Source organism: Photinus pyralis, unplaced genomic scaffold (genome assembly GCF_008802855.1).
Source record: "Photinus pyralis isolate 1611_PpyrPB1 unplaced genomic scaffold, Ppyr1.3 Ppyr1.4_LG4, whole genome shotgun sequence".
In the NCBI taxonomy this organism is placed as follows: Eukaryota; Metazoa; Arthropoda; class Insecta; order Coleoptera; family Lampyridae; genus Photinus; species Photinus pyralis.
In genome coordinates, this window is record NW_022170511.1 from 34,385,649 (window position 1) to 34,409,733 (window position 24,085).

Here is a 24,085-nt window from a genome sequence, read left to right on the forward strand (position 1 = left end):
TAGAGAGCTTGCCAATGTATTGCCATTCAACCCCTCCTCCCCTTATTTTTAGAGAGTAACACATTATTGTAAAATAAGGATTTATATAATATACTAATTAAAGACTCAAAATAAAACTTAAAAACGTTTGCAAATACAGTACTTTATTTAAACTTTCTCTAATCAGATTGTAGCTACATGATGTAACATTAAGCCTATTCATATTTTATTACAGTACGGTAACTAACAAAAGCAAAGACAATCATGTATCAGCCAACTTGTCAAGTTTATTCTTGGTGTAGTCGAGATTATATATCCCAGTTTTAAAGCGGTCTGCAGCTAAGGTTGTTCATTCGATATCATAGGCTATCCAATACCACTGGTGCATTAGCTCCAATGTCCATACGTATAGGTCAGGTAGGCTACCTGTTGCTTACAGGTACTGTACTCATAGAATCCTGAAATTCATAACAGGGCATAGCTTATTAGATTTTATTTGTTGTATCTAGCTTTGACTGGCTATAGTTATAACCAAAGATGGATTAGAAAAGATACGTAGGTATCTTCCTATACAGGGTGGTGACTTGCGTCACGCATCATAGGGATTTCAATGTAAAATTCATAACATGCGATTATTGGCTCCCCAAATTATTTTAGAGCAAAAATGTATTAAGGTATTTTGTACAAAAAAATTTTTTACGTCAATCAACTGCATTAGTTTTCAATTTTTTACATAATAAAGACGGAAAATTGGAAAAATAAAATCCGCATCTTTTTCAATAATCTGCGATGCCATGGAATTTTCTAAAACAAAAAGATATCCAGTTGTCAATTAGCAGCAGTTCGAAATGGATTTTATGATCGACTTGGTTGCTGTCTTGCAGTTAATGGGGACTTATTCGAACATTTATTGTAAATTGTTATATTAGGAAACCGTTTCTAGTAATTTGTTCTTTCTTTATGTCGAATTCGCTGTTCTAAATATAATACTTTTTGATAGAATTTGATTTGATTTATAGCAGACATTCCATGGCATGACGGATATTGGCGGTTTTTGTATTATAAAATTCCATGGCATCACAGATTATTGAAAAGATGCGGGTTTTATTTTTCCAATTTTCCGTCTTTATTATGTAAAAAATTGAAAACTTAATACGATTAATTGACGTAAAAAATTTTTTTCTACAAAAAACCTTAATACATTTTTGCTCTAAAATAATTTGGGGAGCCAATAATCGCATGTTATGAATTTTACATTGAAATCCCTATGATGCGTGACGCAAGTCACCACCCTGTATACGCTGTATGCACAGCTGGTCAAATAGTAACACGTTTAAATCAACACGCCAGGGGTAATTGAGAGATCGTGATTGGGGCGCTTGCAGATTTAAATTCAAGAAGAGCTAGCTCATTGGACGCAACGCCCTCACTGGAATAATCTGTAAGCTGGCAGCATTTGACCAGCTGTTAGAAGATGTGCATTTTTATTAATCTATTTTTGCTATAACTTATACACATTACTGTACGAGTGCAATATTGGCCACCATTGATAATTTTACCCCTATTTCGCTTTGTAGAGTAATAATTATTATTAATAAAATAAAAAAATAATTATTGTAGCTCGAAGCGAGCTAACGCGTCGTCCAGCAACTATCTTTCTCGTCCCGAAAACTGACATTTTGTACTAATGAAACAAATAACTATTTACTAGACACTTAAAAATGAATAAAATCGTATGAAAATCACTGCTGTGGGGCGCATTAAAAAATTAACTAAAAACCCATGAAATTCTTTAAAAAATATTCGAAGAGTAAAACCACTTGCGCCATCTATCCATGAGTTGAGTAAATGAGTAAACAGTTTTCTGATTTCTGTGCCATCTGAATTTTGTTTGTGTCAACGATAGTGCATCATTCTGTGGCGAAATAATTGTTTTGGTTGGTAAGTACTTTACACTTTATTACTAGGTATATTAATATATTCAATGCATTAAATATAGATGATATGATATTTGTGATTGATTGTAATAACTTATATTTAGCAACAATTTTTTTTCTTTGGCATATATCACCTTTCACATTTTAAAACCTTGTTGGTAGTATTATACCCACGATACACTCACACCCTCAGAGTAAGAAATAAAGATAGAGTACGCGTACCCTATAACAACGTGAACGTTTGTTTTGAACCAACATCTACCGTTGAGAGGTAGAAAATAAACATTAGTCAGTGTCAGTGGCGTAGGGTTTATTTATCTTTATGGGCAACAAAGTTTATGTTTTGTTTACATGTGCAAACGTAATAACGTATCACTAAATATTTATGATCAAAAGCTGTGTGTTTGAAAGGTCCCTGTTGATCTATGATAAGGTATGGTGATACTTCAAAGTGGGAACTTAGAAGGAAATCTAAACACATTAAAATGCGAAAATTCCCGTATGCACGTCTATGACATCAAAACAAATACCGATGAAAGGTTATGTCAGGTAATTCAATAATTCCACAAGTAATACAGCTTTTCCCCATTTCAAAGCGCTCCCATAAATTAATACACCGTAATTCGAATAAGTCTTGCACTATAAAAACTCCTAAAAATTAAGGAATCACGTTTTAACGAAATAAACAAAATACCTCTCAACGGAAAACAAAGTTACAGCGTTGCCGCTGTGGTGCACTAATCACCATAACTTTTCTTGTTACGCCGTTTAATTGCAAGTTAAAATTGTTTGGGTTACTGAACCCTTATAAGCATCTAAAAATCCATTTAGATTACTCCAGACGCTTATGTTATTATTATTCCCTTAAAAACTATCTCGTGAAATGTGACAACTTAGCCTCCTGCAATGTTAGTAAACAAACGAGATGATGGCACGCATAGATAAGCATCAAGGCATCTCTATCTTTATTTCTTACTCTGAGCTCACACCACAGAAATCGCTCACACCGGTATGCTAGATCGAGCAACGAAAATTAGCCGTCTGCGCGCATGACGTCAGCTGGTTCATTTTTCTAGCGCGAATGTGTATTCTAACTAGGAAAATATAAACATTTTGAAGTTTTACGGGTCGTTTAAATAGGTGATAGTCAAGTTCACTAATGTATAATTTAAAAAGGAATACAATATCACAAACAAAGATAATACTTATATTTGATTAACAATAAATATAATACAAAAAATGGTATTAAGTATAATTACACGCAAAAGCAAATGTTGAAACCATTTCATTTAAACGTATATTGTTGACTAGTGTCTTTTTCAATGGATATGCTATAATTACAACCTTTCTTAACCGCTCTTGTGTCCTTTACCATCGCAAATAATTTACGTAACTCGCATTGGAGACTTGTCCTTGATTTGATCACAAAAATCAACAACTTTAAGGCTCGGTTTTACCACCTCTAGTCGACTGGTAGTCAACGCTTGACAAACAGTTGACCGTCACTTTGTCGTTTTACCACCTCTAGTCAAAGAAAAAAAATGGCGTTGACTAATAGTATGATTGACTAGCAGATTTTCTGGTAGTCCTAACCTCTAAAGTGTTTTGTTTGTTTGAATATTTTTTTGCGCCATTATTGTATGTGATGTTTTGCAATTTCGATTTTATTTCGAATGATGAAGAAGAAGAAATTGAAGTAGTGCCACTTCGTAGAAGGCCTAAAGTGATAAGAGAGAGAATAGACCAGTACAAATTATGGGATGAAAAGCAAATTTTTGCAAGATTTCGGTTAAAAAAGGAAATAGTATTGTTTGTTCTTAATCTTATTCGCCCTCAAATTGAAACACGTACAAACAGGTTATCTAATTTTGGATGAATCAAACACGTTCCCGTTTTTTTTCTTATTTCAGGAATCATGCAGTATCACCCTTGAACTGCTTTCTGTTGACACTCAGGTTTTTGCAACTGGATAATTCCTACTTCTGCAGGTGAAAACACTTTGCCCCGCTCTTTTACGCCCATCATATTCATTTTAATGACAAACAAACAGCAAAATTGATAAGAACACGTTTACGAATGTTAGGTTAGAACAGCGCGTACGAAATGATAATCAAAACCACAGAGTTGTATATAAGTAAATAGAGAGACAGTCTTGTAGCGAAAAATTGACTCCAATTGAACCTTGCGCAGGCCGTTGGTGAGTGTGCGCAGTAATCGACAACAGAACCAGCTTCAAATTAAATGATCCTTAAAGCAGGTTCGGCTTGAGAATAATATGGTTTCTCATTGCAACAAAAATTGAAAAGAAATTCAATGTGTGGTGAATGATGTTGTTCACACTGTGTCTTGAATAAATAAGAAACATTACAATCGTTAAGAACTTTTAATACAGTAGACTACAATCCAAAGCTGGTAAGGGGCTTACAACATCAGAATCGAGAAAAGATTTTTTGAGATTCTAGTATAAAGGAATTCGTATATTTTTCGTGCGATCGAGTTTAAAGATCTATTTATGCACTCAGTGAGTATAAAAATAAGCAATGAAAGAATAAAATAAGTTGAAATTTTATTTTGGTGCGGGACAAAATTTTAGTGTGCAATGCCGAAAACACAGTTTGAATACGGGTAGCCACAAAGTCGACAAACTTCAAATGCCAATAACTCAAATATCTCAAAAATGGAGCATCGGCAGAGGGTATGTACAGTGGCACCACGCTCAGAAGGTTCCTGACAGGGCGTGTCCTAGGACGTTGGAAATTTAGACTGTACATTCTCATGCAAAATTTGACTCTACTAAATATAAATAAGTGGGCCACGCGATATGAGTTGCATTACTTCAAGGGGAAACAGTAAAATTAATAATTTTATTTCTACAAAACGTAAACACATTTAAAATTGTTAGATGTTCATGTTCAACACAATTTACAATTCTGATGCACTTCTGCTGTGTAAATATGGACAGTTATTGAAACAATCACATTGAAATTAATAACACTCACATTGACTAAATTAACACACAACCTTTAACTTTTTTCATTCATTATCGTCACTTGACCACTAATCATCATCGGAACTGCCGGTGTTCACAATAAATTGTACATTGTCAATAAATTCATTTCTCGTAGGAATGTTATTTGCTTCTAACCAAGAACGTATCACTTCCTTACGATTATTCATTGTTGGTGGCTTATTTATTTGAACACTGATTGATAAGGTGCGTGAGTTTGCTGGTAAATTTGGTATAAGCTGCTTCTCTAACCACTGCATAAAGTTGGTATGATTCATATCATCGTAATAATCCCCCGATTTACTGTGCGACATCCTCTACAAAACCAGAACAACTACCAGCATACTACGATGTACCTCTGACCAGCCCTATTATAAACTTCCGATACTTCATCTGATTGTTAGCATTTACTCACTCCGTACGATGGGTGAATATAGGTTTCGTCCAAGTATATAACGGATGAATGAAGGTTGTTCATTTTCTTTTAATCTTCTTAAATAACGAGATGCCATACTACAATGTCACTTCTTTCCATTACCAACCTACGTTTGTCCCGACACTTCTTGTATCGAAAACCAAGTTTCAGCAATTGCTTGCGAAGAGTTTTCCTTCCACCCATATATTTGATCTTTTCTTGCACTTTTCTAGGAGCATTTTAAAATAAGCTTTATTTATGTACAGATCGTCGCCTACTAAACATTGAAATGGCGGTAAAGAGTATAATGTAATGGGCATGCTTAAATTATTGCTCCAAAGTGTTTGTTTATTTACAAATGAATCTGAAGCATCTGAAAAGTTATTGCTGTTTTGTTTTGTGATTATGTAACTGAATGCACCCAACGGCCAACAATCGTGCTGATTCCCTTTCACGCACTGCGCATGAGTCCCAACGGCTCCGCCATTAAAAGTCGGCCACTGTAGCTGGAGTTATTTTTCCACGCGCAGGTCGTATGTACTGCCTCTCTATTTACTTATATACAACTCTGTGATCAAAACACACGTTGAGATAAATGGCCTAAACTCCGTACAATTTGCGCATGCGAAAGAAACGTCAAAAGTTGCAATGTTATTAATTAAAAAGGTAGGTTAGGTTAGGTTATTGTTTTCATCACAGGCTGTTATAATGAATAAACATATATTCGTAAATCGTAATGTACATTTTAAACTCACAGACTTTTGACGTTGTTATACCAAGAGCCATGTTCCGCTGCGGCAGTATAAAATCGGAAAAGGGCAGTATAAGCCCCATGTTCACAAATCGTAATCCAAGACATTTCAAATACCTACGAATCGCTCATAAACCGGACGGCTACTACCGTGATAAAACTGGAACGCTGATACTGGCATAAATATACAAATTTACTTTCCTACCGCCTCCAATAAGACAGCCTGATTGTAGATGACAACGACACAAACAGGCAGTCACGTAACTTCATTGTTCATCAACGGACCCGACACTCACCGCTAACACGAAGGAATGGGCCATCAAAACCAATCTTGGGAGCACATTATAAACTTTGTGACCTTACTGACGTTGTGTTCGGGTTTGCAATCGCACATAAACTCTGTCGGACCGCTTGCAAGGCATCTTTGTACGAAGAACTGAAACCTACAAGTAGCAAACATTAAATTGAATGCAGGGACTTGACCGTATGACGTTCACGTACGCCAACGACTTGGTGCATGGTCTTATACAGCCTGGTTTTGATGGCCCATTCCTTCGTGCTAGCGGTGAGTGTCGGGTCCGTTGATGTAATGCACGAACAATGAAGTTACGTGACGGCCTATTTAATGTGTCGGTTGTCATCTACAATCAATCGGGCTGTCTTATTGGAGGCGGTAGGAAAGCAAATTTGTATATTTATGCCAGTATCAGCGTTCCAGTTTTATCACCGTAGTAGCCGTCCGGTTTATGAGCGATTCGTAGGTATTTGGAATGTCTTGGGTTACGATTTGTGAACATGGGGCTTATACTGCTCTTTTCGGATTTTATACTGCCGCAGCGGAACATGGCTCTTGGTATAACAACGTCAAAAGTTTGTGAGTTTAAATGTACATTACGATTTACGAATATATGTTTATTCATTATAACAGCCTGTGATGAAAACAATAACCTAACCTAACCTACATTCAACATTTTAATTTAATTAATTAATTGCAACTTTGACGTTTCTTTCGCATGCGCAGATTGTACGGAGTTTAGGCCATTTATCTCAACGTAATAGCGACTAGCACCTGTCAGCCAACGTGACTACAGGTTGACAAATGATTGTAAAACCGATAGAGGGTTACAACTACTAGTTGACGTTAACTAATAGTCATGTCAACTACTAGTTAACAACGGAATGGTAAAACCGAGCCTAAGACTGTTCCGTTTATACTCTTGATATTGATACGTAAACGCAAAACATACACAGATCTCGAATTATTTTACTCTGTAATTAGTGCTTAATTGCTTATTAAATTTCTTCCGCGCACAAATGCTTCTATTTATAGGATTATTATTAGCAAATTAACGTTATTCCAGTGCCCTATAATGTCGTATCCGCATAAGTCTTTCACTACATAATATCCAACAATACCTAAATTGTAGAAAACTCTGTTGTTATTTCGCAGAAACTAAAAGATAAAACGAAATTCCCGCTCTGAAGATTTGTGACCCAGCTGACGTCACAGATGCGCACTGGCATACCGGTGTGTGTGTATTGTGATATACCTATTACTATTACTATCTCTTTGCAGTTGAGCCACATGTCACTGAGTAAGCGGCTGAAGATGGATTCTACTGCATCCTGTTCATCTGATCCTATCACTCAAGTAAGCACTGAAGCTCAGGATGCATCAGGAGATAGTGATAGAACTACACACATTCAAAAAGTAAGTTCTTCATAATAATCATATATTACCGGTAGTAATTTTAATCATTCTGTTTTTATTACAGAAGGAAACAGGACTTATCTTTGATGAAAATGAGAGTAATTTCAGAGAAGCTGTTAGGTGGATAGGGTGGGTTGACAAAAGCCTTTTTATTGCCGAATTGCTGAAGAAACCACGTCGTGTGATTATTTTTGCGCCCAAGCGTTTTGGCAAGTCTCTGAATATAGACATGGTCAAGTGCTTCTTCGAAATTGTAGCTGGTCGAGACATAAGCTATGCACCTAAGAATTTAGAAGAACTGAAAGAATACGAAAATTTTAAAGCATTTTGCAGATATGGACTGTCACCACCATGTAAGATAATAAAGGAAGAAGAACTTGTTAAAGAATACTTTGGGAGACACCCAGTTGTGCATCTGGACTTAAAAGACCTTGATTGCACTTCCAAAGAAACTGTAAAGGATGGTCTCAGAGGCATTGTACATGATCTCTATGTGAATTTTTCATACCTGATGAGGGAAGAACATTTAGCTGACTCACCAAGAAAATTAAAAGCAGCATATGAAGATTGTGAAGCATGGTGTGGTAAGAATACATACATGAGAGAGGATCCAACCATAGGTTTGCAAAAATTGATTGAATATTTACATGCTCACCATAAACAGAAAGTGTACCTGTTGGTTGATGAGTTTGAAGCTCCTGCTGTGAACGCCCTGTTGGCTGGTAAAAGTGGAGGTGAAGTAAAAGATATCAGCAATATAGTAATGTCCCTGCTTGGTGCAGTTGTGAAAGGAAAAGTGGCCGATAATCATCTCTTGGGATCACTAATTACGGGGGTGTCATATCTGGGAAGCATTGGTATTTCTCAGCATCTTAACAACATACCATTTTACAAATGGTTACTAGATGATGATCGGTTTGCTAAATATTATGGTGTTGGGCATGAAGAGCTTACTACGCTTCTTGAAAGTGTGTTCCCTGAGCGAAAAGAGAAACAAGCTTCTATCCAACGAGAGGTATTGGGTCTCTACAATGGATACTATATTAAAACTGAAGCTGTGTACTGTTTATGGTCGGTTTTGCACTACATTCGACTTCGTGTGGAACTGAACGCTTCTGAGATCAGAAAGACCAATTTTTGGGCGGGTTCTAGCATAATTAGTGCACTTGGTAAAGTTCTTAAAAATGATGATGTAATGGAAAGAATGGTTCATGTAACAACAGGGGGAAATTTCTCTTTTATGTCCTGTGATAAGTTGGATGCCAAGGATCTTGCTGACTTTTTAAATGGTGAAAACAATCAAGAACAACTTGTCTACTCATTTTTCATGGAACAAGGGTATCTCTCCATTGATCCAAGCCATCGTTCTAGCAGATCTGTTAAAGTGAAAGCTCCAAATCCTGAAGTCCTTACTGCGTATCTAGAGATGTTTAGTAATTTCCATGTGAAAGTTTGTGGATTTAGTAACTTGTCAATGCATAAATGTGCAGAATATTTTGAGTCACTACCTGATAAATCTGCAGATGAACAGGAAGAGAGTTTAAGTGTTTTCTATGAGGAGTTGAAAAAACTTTTGTCAAAGTTCCGCGGACAAAAGGTGAAGGAACGATCAATACAATCTCTTATGTTTGTTACCATGCTCAAAGCAGACTTCAAATATTGCGAGATGGAGAAACCTGTTACAATTCAGATGGATGGTAAGAAAGTAACGGGATTTATCGACCTGTTCATGGAAAATGATGATTGTGTAGTTATTTGGGAGTTCAAGCATATTGAGGGTGATGATCTTCAAGCAATCAAGGATTCTTCTTATGAGGCTTTGAAAGAAATCCTTTTTGGCAGCTAAGCCAAAAAAGTGCCCTATATTAATAAATTGGAGGAAGTAAAAACAAAAAATTACATTCTCATTGGACTCTGCTGTGGTGATAAAGGCAAAGCAGCAATGTCGTGCTTAATAAATAACAAAGACATCAATAACTGTATCTCTTTTCCATAACTTAATGACATCAGTTTTGCCATTGATGTGTATATATAGATTGAATATAGTAAGTTTATTTCATCTGTTCATTAAATGCTCTTTTTGCTGATTTTTTTTAGTGTTTATTTTCATATTTGAAAAATATTCCTCTTCAAGTTTTTTTAACCTTGTTGTCTCTAAAGTGAGTGGGAGTATTTTTTCGGGTTATAAAACTAGTTTTTTTAGATGATTTTATTCGTTTTTAAGGAAATTTATTTAAACTTTAGTATGTAGGGAATTAGTTTTTTTCTATCTTTAGGTATATAATGTTGTGTTTTTTATTAGGCCGCAGTTGGACGGCATTTATTTTACTCTGGAAAGAAGTTTATTTCCCATTTTTATGCAGAGGATCGTTGTTTTAAGAAGCTTAAGTCTGAGAAAATCGAATCCGTAATTAGTGTGTTTAAATGTAATAAATTTTGTCTTGTTATTGTTAAATTCGTGGAAGTTAGCAGAGTGCACGCGCTTTGCACAAGTGTTACTTTAGATAAGGAAACTTTTAGTTGTTTAAGAGCGAATTTCATACGAATTTTGGCGTGTTAAAACTCGTAAAAGTGCCAGTCTAAGTTGATTTACGATCGGTAATAGTTTCATTTATGCAATTTTGCTATTGGTCCGCGGAGTCGACCGTTAAGCCTTTTCGGCTCCGACATTCAAATTATTCTTGGGAAAGCGTGCCAACGAGATTTGACGATACTGGGGTATAAATGGTTTTGAACAGCGAAGAGAAGGCGCTTATTGTACCGTTTCGCAAAGCCTACGTTTGTCGTATGTGAAGATTTTTTGAAAAGTTTATTGTAGCGGCGTTTGCTAAAGTTACGCCAGTTTATTCGTCGTTTGTTGTTATTTTGAAAGTCCGGGAACGTGTGGATTACGCCGGCATCGTCGAGGAGTTTAAGGTCTTTGGAAGGAGTTTGTTGGAGAGGAAACGAGCGGTACGATAACGCCAATTTAGCGGCAACATTTTCGTTTGTGTTGTATCTTACATCATCTGGAGGAGACGGAACGTTTGTTTTAACGCCAGCATCGCCGAGGAGCTGTTGGAGTAGCTGTGTCAGCACATACCTGATGGGGCTGTGTTTGTGTTTTTTGTGTGCTTCGGTCGGTTGTGCTTTTGTAAAAAGGATTAGCACCGTGAGTACTGTCATTTTTGTTTTAATTTAATTGTAAGAATCGCCGTCTGAGACGGTTTTGTGTTTCAATTCATGTCAGTCATTTTTTTTCAGATTTTGTAAATTCAGCTTTTTAAATTTTTTTTGTCATTTATTATTTGTGTGTGTAAAGTAAAAGTCAAGGATTCGAGTTTCTCAAATTTTAAGTTTTCTTTTTTTTATCCCGAGTGTGAAACGAGTTTGGTAAAGTAAAAAGGTTTAGATCATCGGTGGGACTTAAATTTCATTCCAGAAGTCAGTTAACAAGGGATTATTTTGTTTGGAATTTAAGGGAGGTATTAGCCACCGACCTGGCGAGGTTGCTACCCCTTGTCCGGGCGAAGAAAAGGGGTAGTCGGACTCATTTTACGGGCCCTGAGATTTATGTTTTAAAGGTTTGTGTGAGATTTGAGCTAGCAAGGGTAAGTTGTGTGGGTATTTTCAGGCTTAGGAAGTTTTCACAACAATATGCACCGATTTTAACGAATTAGCCGGCAGAATGTGCCGGTTTTAGATGATTTTCTTGAGTTCCCACACGAACTGGTCTAGTAAAAAGAAAATTGTTTAAATTTTAGTGTGTGGGGATCTACTTTTTTTGCTATTGTTTTAGGTACATATACGTCGATTTTAACATTTTATGTACCGCATTATTGATAGAATTAATTATATGGAGTTTGTTACTGGAAAAATGAAAAATATTGCGTGTGGGGAATTAGTTTTTATGCGTTTTTTTCAGGTTAATATATCATGATGTTTGATGATTTTAAGTGATTTTATTAGCTCCCACAAGATTTGGTCTAGTAAAAAATCTTAAAATATTGCTTGTGGGAGATGAATTTTTGTTAGTTTTTTTGTGAATTTTGGGGTGATGTGTCATGATTTTTTGATGAATTTATGTGTTTTTTTTAGCTCCCACAAGATTTATTCTATGATATTTGACAGTGGTCACTAGGTTGCAAATGTTGCTTTTTTGCTTGTGGGAGATGAGTTTTTTCCTAGTTTTTATGCGTTTTTTGAGGTAATGTGCTTAGATTTTTTATTATTGTAGGCTATTTTTTTTATAGTTTTAGGCGATTTTCTTACCTCCCACAAGATTTTGTCTTAGTAGTAAATTCATGTTTTAAGTAATTTTTTTTGCTTGTAGGAGATGAGTTTTTGTTAGTGACTGGCTTTGTCGCTTTTAAGTGGGTGTTTCCCATTCCGAGACCAACATACCTTAACTATTGCTTTCTCTTTTTGCTGCAACAACCTCCATTTTAAACGTCTGTAACGTCCAGTGTAATTCTTAGTTCACCGCCCGCGGTTCGTAAAACTAGATACGCACTTGCCCTCTACCTCAAATGTCATGTTTTAAATAAGGAAAGATGTATAACCTCATGCGCGCTGTGAATATAAGCGCTAATCCGATATGCGAACTTACTCATTTTACCGACTATAGCAACATTTTCACTGCTGTAACTTTTGAACTAGTAGCCCAATCTTGGAACTGTTTGAAATTATGGATTCTACAGGCCACATTCTATAAGAAAAATGTTTTTCCGGGTCGAACTGGGACAATTTTTTTTTCGCGCCTCCAATAAAGGCAGTGTATAACCTTCCTTTTTTACCAAAAATCGACTGCACCAAAATTTCTCGGGAAAACACTTTTTCTCATTAATTTTGGTGCATAGAATCCAAAACAATTCGTACTTTTTCGATCGGACTTCTCAATAAAAAGTTATAGACTAGAAACCAATTTCGACAGAAAATTCAAAGGGCTGTAACTTTTGAACTAGCAGCCCAATCTTGGAACTGTTTGAAATTATGGATTCTACAGGCCACATTCTATAAGAAAAATGTTTTTCCGGATCGATCTGAGACAATTTTTTTTTCGGGCCTCAAAAAAAGGCAGTGTATATAACCTTCCTTTTTTACCAAAAATCGACTGCACCAAAATTTCTCGGGAAAACACTTTTTCTTATTAATTTTGTTGCGTAGAATCCAAAACAATTCGTACTTTTTCGATCAGACTTCTCAATAAAAAGACAGAAAATTCAAAGGGCTTTAAGTAAAATGTTACTACTAGACCAAATCTTGTGGGAGCTAAAAAAATTAGCTAAAACATCAAATTCTAGGTGTATTTACCTCAAATTCTAGCTGTATTTACCTCAAATATAGAAAAAAACCAACAAAAACTCATCTCCCACAAGCAAAAAAATGACTTAAAAACATTAATTTACTACTAAGACAAAATCTTGTGGGAGCTAAGAAAATCGCCTAAAACTATAAAAAAATAGCCTAAAATAATAAAAAATCTAAGCACATTACCTCAAAAAACGCATAAAAACTAGGAAAAAACTCATCTCCGATTTCCCACAAGCAAAAAAGCAGCATTTGCAACCTAGTGACCACTGTCAAATATCATAGAATAAATCTTGTGGGAGGTAAAAAAACACATAAATTCATCAAGAAATCATGACACATCACCCCAAAATTCACAAAAAAACTAACAAAAATTCATCTCCCACAAGCAATATTTTAAGATTTTTTGCTAGACCAAATCTTGTGGGAGCTAATAAAATCACTTAAAATCATCAAACATCATGATACATCAACATGAAAAAAACGCATAAAAACTAATTCCCCACACGCAATATTTTTCATTTTTCCAGTAAAAAACTCCATATCATTAATTCTATCAATAATGCGGTACATAAAATGTTAAAATCGACGTATATGTAATGTACCTAAAAAAATAGCAAAAAAAAAACTAGACCCCCACACACTAAAATTTAAACAAATTTCTTTTTACTAGACACTTAAAAATGAATAAAATCATATGAAAATCATTACTGCTGTGGGGTGCATTAAAAAATTAACTAAAAACCTATCAAATTCTTTAAAAAAATATGCAAAGAGTAAAACCCGAGGTAAAACCACTTGCGCCATCTATCCATGAGTTGAGTAAATGAGTAAACAGTTTTCTGAATTCTGTACAATCTGAATTTTGTTTGTATCAACGATAGTAGTGCATCATTCTGTGGCGAAATAATTATTGTTTTGGTAAGTACTTTACACTTTATTACTATATTAATATACTCAATGCATTAAATATAGATGAAAATAGTTATTTATGCCAGTCAACAAGAAAACATTAGAAAAATGTTTTAAAAACGTAACAACATTTAAATAAGCTTGATATGGAAAATGTTTTTCCAAAAAACGTTTTAGATATATTACAAAAATGTTTTACTGTAAATATTTTTGGGAGATATATTTTGCAAACATTTTTTACACATTTTGTGAAAAATGTATGCAGGTGCAATATTTCTAAAATATTAAAAAAAAGTGTTGTTGAATACCTAATCACGTGTTGTGAACCACGCACTCTTGGTGCAGTGCGCACTGCGCAGAACGCTTAACGGCTTCGTCTTATACTTAACCTCACTTGCAACGAATTGTTTACTACACGGTTTATTGTTCCTTAATTTGTTCGTGTTAATTTAAGTGTGTGGTATCATTTGCTATATTGTGCTCCATTAATTTATTCATTTTATTATTAGTTTAGTTGCTAAATTTTTGAGTGCTTTTCCGCCGGTGAATTATAACTACTTACCTACATAAGCCAACTCCAATACTCTATTTAGGTAAGTGTAATTTTAGATTCCTGTTACTTATAACCTTGCATGGTACCTGTTATAGTCGTGCTGTATATTCAAAGAATAAATTGCAATGTCAAAGAGAAGGAAATTACCGTTTAAGTTACTGTCAGCTCGCAGTCAACGTAGAAGGATGTATGATACTGATGATGAGGATGATAGTACCAATTTAAGCAATGCAGATAAAGATATTGAAACAGTCAGCTTATCTGATGATCAGAAGGCCATTCACAGCGAATCTGTAACACGATCCATGCATAATCAAAGTGCATTCGATTCTAACCTCGATTCAAACTTTGAAACATCCCAAACTATAGACCATTCGCACCTTAGTATGCAGTATGGGGCTTATGGAGAAACAGTACATGCTTGCCAAACTTATTATAGGATCGATTACTGCACCGTAAAACGGTAGTTTAGACACTATTTATTACTTTTTAACCTAACCTCAGAAGTCAAAAAGGTAAATTGTAATTGTTTGTCAAATGTGGCCGAGAACAGCTTGTATTTATTAAGTCCCCAAAAATTTACAAATGTACAGTATACATATTAGTCACTGGAATCGAATTGAAATTCATCGGAAGATGACTGCGACACTTGAATTATAAATTCTTCAACATCATCTTGAAGATAATCTGCTGCCCACATGTCATCTTCGATAGTTTTCACGTGATTGACATAATGTTGCCAATTTTGAACCGTAACTTGTGAATAACCCATTTTTATTAATTCTTCCATGTCCTTTATTTTAAATGTTTTGTTATTCATTTTGACATGATGTTTAACTTGAGCCCACACCATTTCAATGGGATTTAATTCACAATGGTATGGAGGTAAACGGAGAATCTCGTAACCTTTTTCTTGTGCAATAACATCAGCTTATTTTTGTCGTAGTGATGCCGAACATGCGCAACAGAAGCCAGTAGGTCTCGTTTTAATGGATTTTCTTCAATCGGTACATTTTTCTCACGAAGCCAATCTATAATGTGTTCTTTTCTCCACGACATTGTTGGTATCTTCTCCAACTTTCTACTGTGGTACGAGGCATTGTCAATAACAATGACTGAATTCGGTGGCACATTTGGTAGAAGCTGTTCAAAAAACCACTTTTCATAAGTGCCTGCATCCATTTCGTTGTGTGCATCAGCAGTGTTCTTTTTGCAGAGAAAAGTCAGTTCCGCGCCCGGAATAAAACCATTATCACCACCAGCATGTACTAACGCAAAGCGAGGCCCTAGACCAGTGGGTGATTTTAAACCTGTACTGAGTTCTTTGATGAATGCCTGACGATTGCTTTCAACGGTGGTGTCATGCCACGCCCTGCTCACCGAATGACCAATGTTAACCCATGACTCATCCGTATACACAATATATTTACCTAAAATATAAATATTATGTAATTTGCAATTAAATATAATAAAAAGATTAAGCACCTTCTTCTCTCAACTTCCTGATGCGACGTAGGTATTTATGTCTCCATCGTATAATATCATCCCGTTCAATAAGGATACTCTTGCGGCCAACCTTCTTAAATTCAAAACCCATATCTTTCAAGAGATTGAATAATGTGGGGCGTTTAAAGTTGGGTAGATCGTTATCGTCATTTACGGAAGCTAAGATGCTGTTCATAGTTGGTGGAATATTTGTAATGAAGAAGTTATGCACTTTACGTTGAATAACTGATTGCACATTTTCATCATACACATGAAGACGATCATTGCTTTGTTTCCCTTTTCTTTGCTTGCGTTTTTTCGGGCTTGATACACCTTCGTTTCCGTCTCCCTTTTTAATGGCATAGATGCTCCGTTCAGAACAACATAAAGCTTTACTTGCTTCTTTCACAGCTGCAGTAACGTTCATCGTTCCCGAGAAATAGTTCAGCACGTTGATAATGAGGTGTTTCTCCTTTCGGCTAAAACACTCTCCTTTATGGCGTTTCACGTTAGCAGATCCTGCTTCAGCTTCGGCTTCCATTTAATGGGATATTCTAAAAAGATGAAATCAAATAACGGTTCTACAAGAACACTCAAAGTTACCTTGTATATAAAGTACGAGATGGAGGCGTTCTTAAAAGAACGATTTGATTTTTAAAGCAATGAGACAATAAAATGTGTTAAATACGAAAGACAAAAACGAACCACACACGTAATGACAATACAAGAAGATTTGACGTTATATTTTGTTTTAAAGCTTAAATTCAATCATATGTAAGTTTGGCATCATTGCGGTAAGGAATAAGGATAGCGTTATTGAAGAATGACGCAAATTAGTAAAGGAGGGATATAGTCCATAAGACCCCATACTGCATACTAAGGTGCGAATGCTCTATAGTTCCAATCTTCTTGCTACGTCTGTTTCATCAAGTTCACCATCTTCAAATATGTTAAAGCTTTCATCTACAGATTCAGAGAGCAGTACGGCTAGTCTGTTTGATGTAGAATCGAATACTAATCCTAAGACCGAATTAGAAGATATTACAATTTTTTTACAAGAGTGGGCGTTGAATACCAATTGTACAACATCTGCACTATCTTCTTTACTTGTGGGATTAAAAAAACATTCTTGTTTTTCTCGTCTCCCAACTGATGGAAGAACTCTCTTAAAAGTGAAACGGTTGTTATCATCTAAGCCTGTTGATCCGGGACAATATGTGCATATTGGCCTAAAGCACCAATTAAAAGTAATTTTTGAGCCTTTGACATCGTTATCCATCACTACAATAGATTTATTAATAAATATTGACGGGTTGCCACTTTTTAAAAGTTCCCCCGGGCAACTAATTCCCATCTTATTTTCTATTCCAACAATAGTTCAATTGAAAGGTCAAGTTTTTCCCTTGGGTTTTTATTATGGGTTACAAAAACCTAAGAGTATGTCAGCGTTTTTGAATGACTTTGTTACTGAAGCTGTAGATTTAATCCAAAATGGTTGTTTGTTGAATATGACAAATGTTATTGTAAGAATAATTGGTTTTGTGTGTGATGCTCCAGCTAAAAGTGATGTGTTAGGCGTTAAAGGACACAGTGGTTATTCTTCTTGTACACGTTGTACTGTAGTTGGAGAAACGAGAAACCACAGAAGAATTTTTTTAGAAACTAATTGTGCTGCTAGAACTAACAGTGACTTTATTAATTGGATTGATCCATCATACAGATTACATGACACTTCTTTAGTTAAAATACCAAATTTAGATTTTGTAAATGGTTTTGTCTTAGACTATATGCATTTGGTATGTCTGGGGGTAATGCGAACTTTAATTGTGACATGGTATTCTGGAGATTTACCTCACAGGCTTTCATTTGAAAATATTTCAACAATTTCTAATAATTTATTACAATTGGTTCAAAATACACCAACTGATTTTGTGAGGAAACCTAGAGAAATAAAATATGTTCTTAGATGGAAAGCCACAGAATTTCGAATGTTTCTATTGTATTTCGGCCCTGTTGTTTTAAAAGGCGTTCTAGATCCTGAAAAATATAACAATTTCATTACCTTACATGTGGCCATTTCAATTTTGTGCAATACATTTAGATGCAAAGATAAAGATCAGAGACAGTATGCTAGGTGCTTACTAATTAATTTTATTAAAAATGTGCAAACTTTATATAGTCCAGATTTGATGACTCATAACTTTCATGGACTTATTCATTTGACTGATGATGCTGATTACTTTATAGGCAAAATCCCTGATTTTTCTTTAGACAGTATATCTGCTTTTCCATTCGAGAATTATATGCAGCAAATTAAGAGAATGGTAAGGGCGAAGAACGCACCTTTGGAACAGCTACTGTTGTTGTATAATTGTGGACTAGTATACATTTATTGACGATGATGATGATACTATCACATTCATTCCAATTCAGGATTAAGTACTTAATAAAAAATTATTTTTATCGGGTTCCCTGTCAAAGTAATAATTTAGATATCTACAAACTTTCGAAATTGTCTCAATTAAATATGTTTGATGTTAAAGAAGTATCTGTAAAATATATTACACTGCCACGTAAGGACTTTGTCGTAGCATTTCCACTGTTACATACCTATTCTTAAGCTATACCTACTCACAGTTTAATTTAGATTTTGTTTCTTTTTTTTGGAGATATTTAGCTACACTCCAGTTTCATTTATATTTTATAGTATTAATAGGCACGACTATACTACGTAATCTTATTCTATATGTTATGTAGACTGTTGTTGTAGAATGTGGACTCTTATACAATTTATTGACGATGATGATGATAATGATTACGATGTCATTCCAACATCATGGATTGTTAACAACACTACATGCGTATTTCCCCAAGAAAAGGCATCAAAGGTGAAGTTTTTAGTAAAAAGTAATGCCTCGCCAGATAAAACCTGGGAAGAGATGCAGATACAAATAATACACAATGAAATTGGTACGTTAAATGTTTTAAATTTGCAGGTTGTTATTTTTTGTATTACAGGCAATTACAACAAAGCTCTGCAAATGATGTTTAGAGCAGCAAAAAAAGCACCATTATTTTCAGATGACGAAAAAGGCAGAGGACATCGCCAAAAAAAAGAAACCAAGTTTCATGGTGAATGTGACTCAGAGGAAAATTCGCCAAGAAACCGCAATAATTCTAAGGAGTTATTGGAGGAATCGCATTACCCTACAGTTCCACCTTCATTTTCTGTAAAATACAATAAGCAAGCCTCGACACCCGCACCTCACAAAAGGACAACATTGCCACCTTCTGAACTGGCTTCAAATCCGAGTTCAAGTTCTGCTCAAAATAATGACCCTGTCGTTCACTCCCACAGCACATTTTCATTGTCTGCTTTTGAGAATGTGAATGTGAACTGTGATATAAAAACCAAACACAACTGCACTTTTGATGGGAATAATCTTCTCTTTTCTATTGCACAACAGTTGTGCAAATTATCAGGTAAGCTACCTCGCAGAATGTTTCATTATTTTATCATTTATTGTAATTTTAGTTGATATGACTAAAATGAAAACCCACTTGAAACATATAAGGGAAAATACTAATGAAAAAGTAAATGCAACTGTGGAAGAATCCTACGATGCCGACGAATTATTTCTTTTTCCGATAAAAAATGAGGAGCAACTCCACAATATAGAGACGCAATTAAAAAATCCAGATAATAATAATAAATTGGTTGTGTTAAGACATTTTATGTTTTGATCAAATCATACTAATCTATCTCGTATTTTAGATAAAAACATTGTTGCATCAGGCTGAAGGCAAATCTGTACCGAAGATGGTAGGTTCGATTATGGCCTATGTTATTTCCAATGAAGTGGCTTCCAATTTCAGTTGGAAGGGCCAAAAAAGTAAACAAGCATTTCAGGAAATGGAATTGGCAAAAGCAGTTGTGGGTATATGCACACTATTTAAATACTAAAATTGTAATAACAAGCTTGCTATTGTTATTCATACAAAATCCAATGTTTGGTATCTTATCTAATGTATTTTAGCTGCAGTCTTAAAAAAATATCCATCTGAATCAAAACAAGACGTTATAAAAAGTATCCAGTTGTGGTTAGCACAAGCACCTACACGAATGAAAAGGTATATTTCATAACATTTTATATTAAATGGCTCGAATTTTATTTTTATATTATAGGGCTCTTGAGGTTAAATTAAGAAAAAACGCGATTAATGAAGATACTACCCAAATGTAATACCTATGCAACATATTCATTATGTAAAATTAATACTCATTGCGTTGTAGGGATCCTGAAAATGGCAATGGAGATTCCTGAATCTAAAAGGAAACACATCATGTGAATAAATTACATATAACACAAATTTTAATAAATAAATATTTTTTGAATGCATCTAAGATTTTTGCAATAATATGGTTGCAATCTTTTAAAAATATTTGGATGTGATTTAAAAAACATTTTTATAACGTGATATAACAAGCGTTTAAACATTTTGAAAATATTTTTTTAATATTTGAATATTATTTCTAAAAGGTTTTTTAAACATTTTAGTATCATTTTTTAAATGTTTTTTTAATATTGCAACTGCAACCTATTTGTGGCCATTAAGACATTTTTGCAATGTTTTAAAAAACATTTTTGCTATATTGCAATAATATTTTAAAAAATGTTTTGAAAATATTTTATTGCTGACTGAGGCGTTTTATTGGTGAGTGAGATGTTTAGTCCACGAGCGCTGCGCGAGTGGATTAAATTCGAACGAACCAATAATCTTTGATTTATACATGAATTGCATACAACGTTTTTTCGTCGACTTCACTGGGGTAGGTAATTTTAAATTCAACTACAAGAAATTACAAACGAAATTATGAGCTACGATTTTCCACTAAATTACCTACAGCTATTGTCGTTGCTACAGGAATGTGTTGTTTTATGCTGTATCGTCAGTCCTCGTAATCGCAGTGGAAGATTATGTTGCTTGCTCTGCTGTGGAGACGATTTTAACATTATATCTCTCAGGGTGAAGCTAACAAAGCAGAGCTCAAACAAAAACCAAAACATATCAGTAACAATGTCATCAAGAACCAAAAAGATTTAATTTTAAGAAATACATCAAAACAAGAATTAACTTTTCCAGAAAAAGTAAAACGGATTGAGGCAGCTTTGAAATTTTGAGAGCCTTTGATCAATAAATTGTGTTCTTTTTTTCTAATTTAGTTGTTGGAACAAAAACATTAATGATAAATATAAAATTATATTATTAAAGATATTAAATTCTGTGATGATTTTAAACTTTTTTTTTCAAAGGAATGAATTTAGAGATAAAACGCTACGTGTTCTAGAAACTGCAGGTTTTAATAAACACTACCAATACACCAGTCTCGGTCACCTAGCCGAATTACAAAGAAAAGTATAATGCAATGAGGGTACAAACTGAAACTGTTTTCCTAAGATTATGATATTTGTGATTGATTGTAATAACTTATATTTAGCAACAATTTTTTTTCTTTGGCATATATCACCTTTCACATTTTAAAACCTTGTTGGTAGTATACCTATTACTCTCTTTGCAGTTGAGCCACATGTCACTGAGTAAGCGGCTGAAGATGGATTCTACTGCATCCTATTCATCTGATCCTATCACTCAAGTAAGCACTGAAGCTCAGGATGCATCAGGAGATAGTGATGGAACTACACACATTCAAAAAGTAAGTTCTTCATAATAATAATATATTACCGATTACCGGTAGTAATTTTAATCATTCTGATTTTATTACAGAAGGAAACACGACTTATCTTTGATGAAAATGAGGGTAATTTCAGAGAAGCTGTTAGGTGGATAGGGTGGGTTGACAAAAGCCTTTTTATTGCCGAATTGCTGAAGAAACCACGTCGTGTGATTATTTTTGCGCCCAGGCGTTTTGGCAAGTCTCTGAATATAGACATGGTCAAGTGCTTCTTCGAAATTGTAGCTGGTCGAGACATAAGCTATGCACCTAAGAATTTAGAAGAACTGAAAGAATACGAAAATTTTAAAGCATTTTGCAGATACGGACTGTCACCACCATGTAAGATAATAAAGGAAGAAGAACTTGTTAAAGAATACTTTGGGAGACACCCAGTTGTGTATCTGGACTTAAAAGACCTTGATTGCACTTCCAAAGAAACTGTAAAGGATGGTCTCAGAGGCATTGTACATGATCTCTATGTGAATTTTTCATACCTGATGAAGGACGAACGTTTAGCTGACTCACCAAGAAAAGTAAAAGCAGCATATGAAGCTTGTGAAGCATGGTGTGGTATGAATACATACATGAGAGAGGATCCAACCATAGGTTTGCAAAAATTGATTGAATATTTACATGCTCACCATAAACAGAAAGTGTACCTGTTGGTTGATGAGTTTGATGCTCCTGCTGTGAACGCCCTGTTGGCTGGTAAAAGTGGAGGTGAAGTAAAAGATATCAGCAATATAGTAATGTCCCTGCTTGGTGCAGTTGTGAAAGGAAAAGTGGCCGATAATCATCTCTTGGGATCACTAATTACGGGGGTGTCATATCTGGGAAGCATTGGTATTTCTCAGCATCTTAACAACATACCATTTTACAAATGGTTACTAGATGATGATCGGTTTGCTAAATATTATGGTGTTGGGCATGAAGAGCTTACTACGCTTCTTGAAAGTGTGTTCCCTGAGCAAAAAGAGAAACAAGCTTCTATCCAACGAGAGATATTGGGTCTCTACAATGGATACTATATTAAAACTGAAGCTGTGTGCTGTTTATGGTCGGTTTTGCACTACTTTCGACTTCGTGTGGAACTGAACGCTTCTGAGATCAGAAAGACCAATTTTTGGGCGAGTTCTAGCATAATTAGTGCACTTGGTAAAGTTCTTAAAAATGATGATGTAATGGAAACAATGGTTCATGTAGCAACAGGGGGAAATTTCTCTTTTATGTCCTGTGATAAGTTGGATGCCAAGGATCTTGCTGACTTTTTAAATGGTGAAAACAATCAAGAACAACTTGTCTACTCATTTTTCATGGAACAAGGGTATCTCTCCATTGATCCAAGCCATCGTTCTAGCAGATCTGTTAAAGTGAAAGCTCCAAATTCTGAAGTCCTTACTGCGTATCTAGAGATGTTTAGTAATTTCCATGTGAAAGTTTGTGGATTTAGTAACTTGTCAATGCATAAATGTGCAGAATATTTTGAGTCACTACCTGATAAATCTGCAGATGAACAGGAAGAGAGTTTAAGTGTTTTCTATGAGGAGTTGAAAAAACTTTTGTCAAAGTTCCGCGGACAAAAGGTGAAGGAACGATCAATACAATCTCTTATGTTTGTTACCATGCTCAAAGCAGACTTCAAATATTGCGAGATGGAGAAACCTGTTACAATTCAGATGGATGGTAAGAAAGTAACGGGATTTATCGACCTGTTCATGGAAAATGATGATTGTGTAGTTATTTGGGAGTTCAAGCATATTGAGGGTGATGATCTTCAAGCAATCAAGGATTCTTCTTATGAGGCTTTGAAAGAAATCCTTTTTGGCAGCCAAGCCAAAAAAGTGCCCTATATTAATAAATTGGAGGAAGTAAAAACAAAAAATTACATTCTCATTGGACTCTGCTGTGGTGATAAAGGCAAAGCAGCAATGTCGTGCTTAATAAATAACAAAGACATCAATAACTGTATCTCTTTTCCATAACTTAATGACATCAGTTTTGCCATTGATGTGTATATATAGATTGAATATAGTAAGTTTATTTCATCTGTTCATTAAATGCTCTTTTTGCTGATTTTTTTTAGTGTTTATTTTCATATTTGAAAAATATTCCTCTTCAAGTTTTTTTAACCTTGTTGTCTCTAAAGTGAGTGGGAGTATTTTTTCGGGTTATAAAACTAGTTTTTTTAGATGATTTTATTCGTTTTTAAGGAAATTTATTTAAACTTTAGTATGTAGGGAATTAGTTTTTTTCTATCTTTAGGTATATAATGTTGTGTTTTTTATTAGGCCGCAGTTGGACGGCATTTA

The 24,085-nt window shown here is 34.9% G+C and overlaps 2 protein-coding genes across 15 annotated transcripts; both read left to right on the forward strand.

The window, feature by feature from the left end:
• The first annotated feature begins 1,838 nt into the window (after positions 1-1,838).
• Positions 1,839-9,859, forward strand: LOC116167663. 9 transcript variants are annotated; one of them, XM_031483106.1, is made up of 4 exons: positions 5,855-5,871; positions 7,540-7,617; positions 7,666-7,800; positions 7,865-9,859. In XM_031483106.1, the coding sequence occupies exons 2-4, from the start codon at positions 7,600-7,602 to the stop codon at positions 9,644-9,646; spliced, it is 1,935 nt and encodes a 644-aa protein (XP_031338966.1). In that variant the 5' UTR covers positions 5,855-5,871; positions 7,540-7,599; the 3' UTR covers positions 9,647-9,859. The 9 variants fall into 9 exon arrangements, with proteins under 9 accessions (XP_031338967.1, XP_031338966.1, XP_031338968.1 ...); XM_031483100.1 differs by lacking the exon at positions 5,855-5,871 and adding an exon at positions 7,037-7,271 and having other exon boundaries at positions 7,451-7,617; XM_031483102.1 differs by lacking the exon at positions 5,855-5,871 and adding an exon at positions 7,038-7,194 and having other exon boundaries at positions 7,451-7,617.
• A 4,238-nt stretch (positions 9,860-14,097) lies between these two features.
• Positions 14,098-23,821, forward strand: LOC116167661. 6 transcript variants are annotated; one of them, XM_031483096.1, is made up of 9 exons: positions 14,098-14,594; positions 18,797-19,009; positions 19,058-19,522; positions 19,575-19,756; positions 19,815-19,977; positions 20,077-20,170; positions 20,226-20,279; positions 20,334-20,385; positions 21,621-21,722. In XM_031483096.1, exons 2-8 carry the CDS (start codon positions 18,811-18,813, stop codon positions 20,362-20,364), a joined length of 1,188 nt encoding a protein of 395 aa, XP_031338956.1. In that variant the 5' UTR covers positions 14,098-14,594; positions 18,797-18,810; the 3' UTR covers positions 20,365-20,385; positions 21,621-21,722. The 6 variants fall into 6 exon arrangements, 5 of the variants coding, with proteins under 5 accessions (XP_031338956.1, XP_031338955.1, XP_031338954.1 ...); XM_031483095.1 differs by having other exon boundaries at positions 18,810-19,009; XM_031483097.1 differs by lacking the exon at positions 14,098-14,594 and adding an exon at positions 17,166-17,286 and having other exon boundaries at positions 18,810-19,009.
• The last annotated feature ends 264 nt before the right edge of the window (positions 23,822-24,085 follow it).

Excerpts from the sequence above, each read along its gene's own strand:
- LOC116167661 (XM_031483094.1), top strand. The coding sequence starts at position 14,680 with ATGTCAAAGAGAAGGAAATTACCGTTTAAGTTACTGTCAGCTCGCAGT. Across the intron at positions 14,920-16,935 it reads ACTTTGAAACATCCCAAACT|AGTTCCAATCTTCTTGCTAC; the intron begins ATAGACCATTCG and ends CGAATGCTCTAT. Across the intron at positions 17,287-21,620 it reads GCCTAAAGCACCAATTAAAA|TTGAGCCACATGTCACTGAG; the intron begins GTAATTTTTGAG and ends CTCTCTTTGCAG.
- LOC116167663 (XM_031483106.1), top strand. Across the intron at positions 7,801-7,864 it reads GAACTACACACATTCAAAAA|AAGGAAACAGGACTTATCTT; the intron begins GTAAGTTCTTCA and ends TTTTTATTACAG.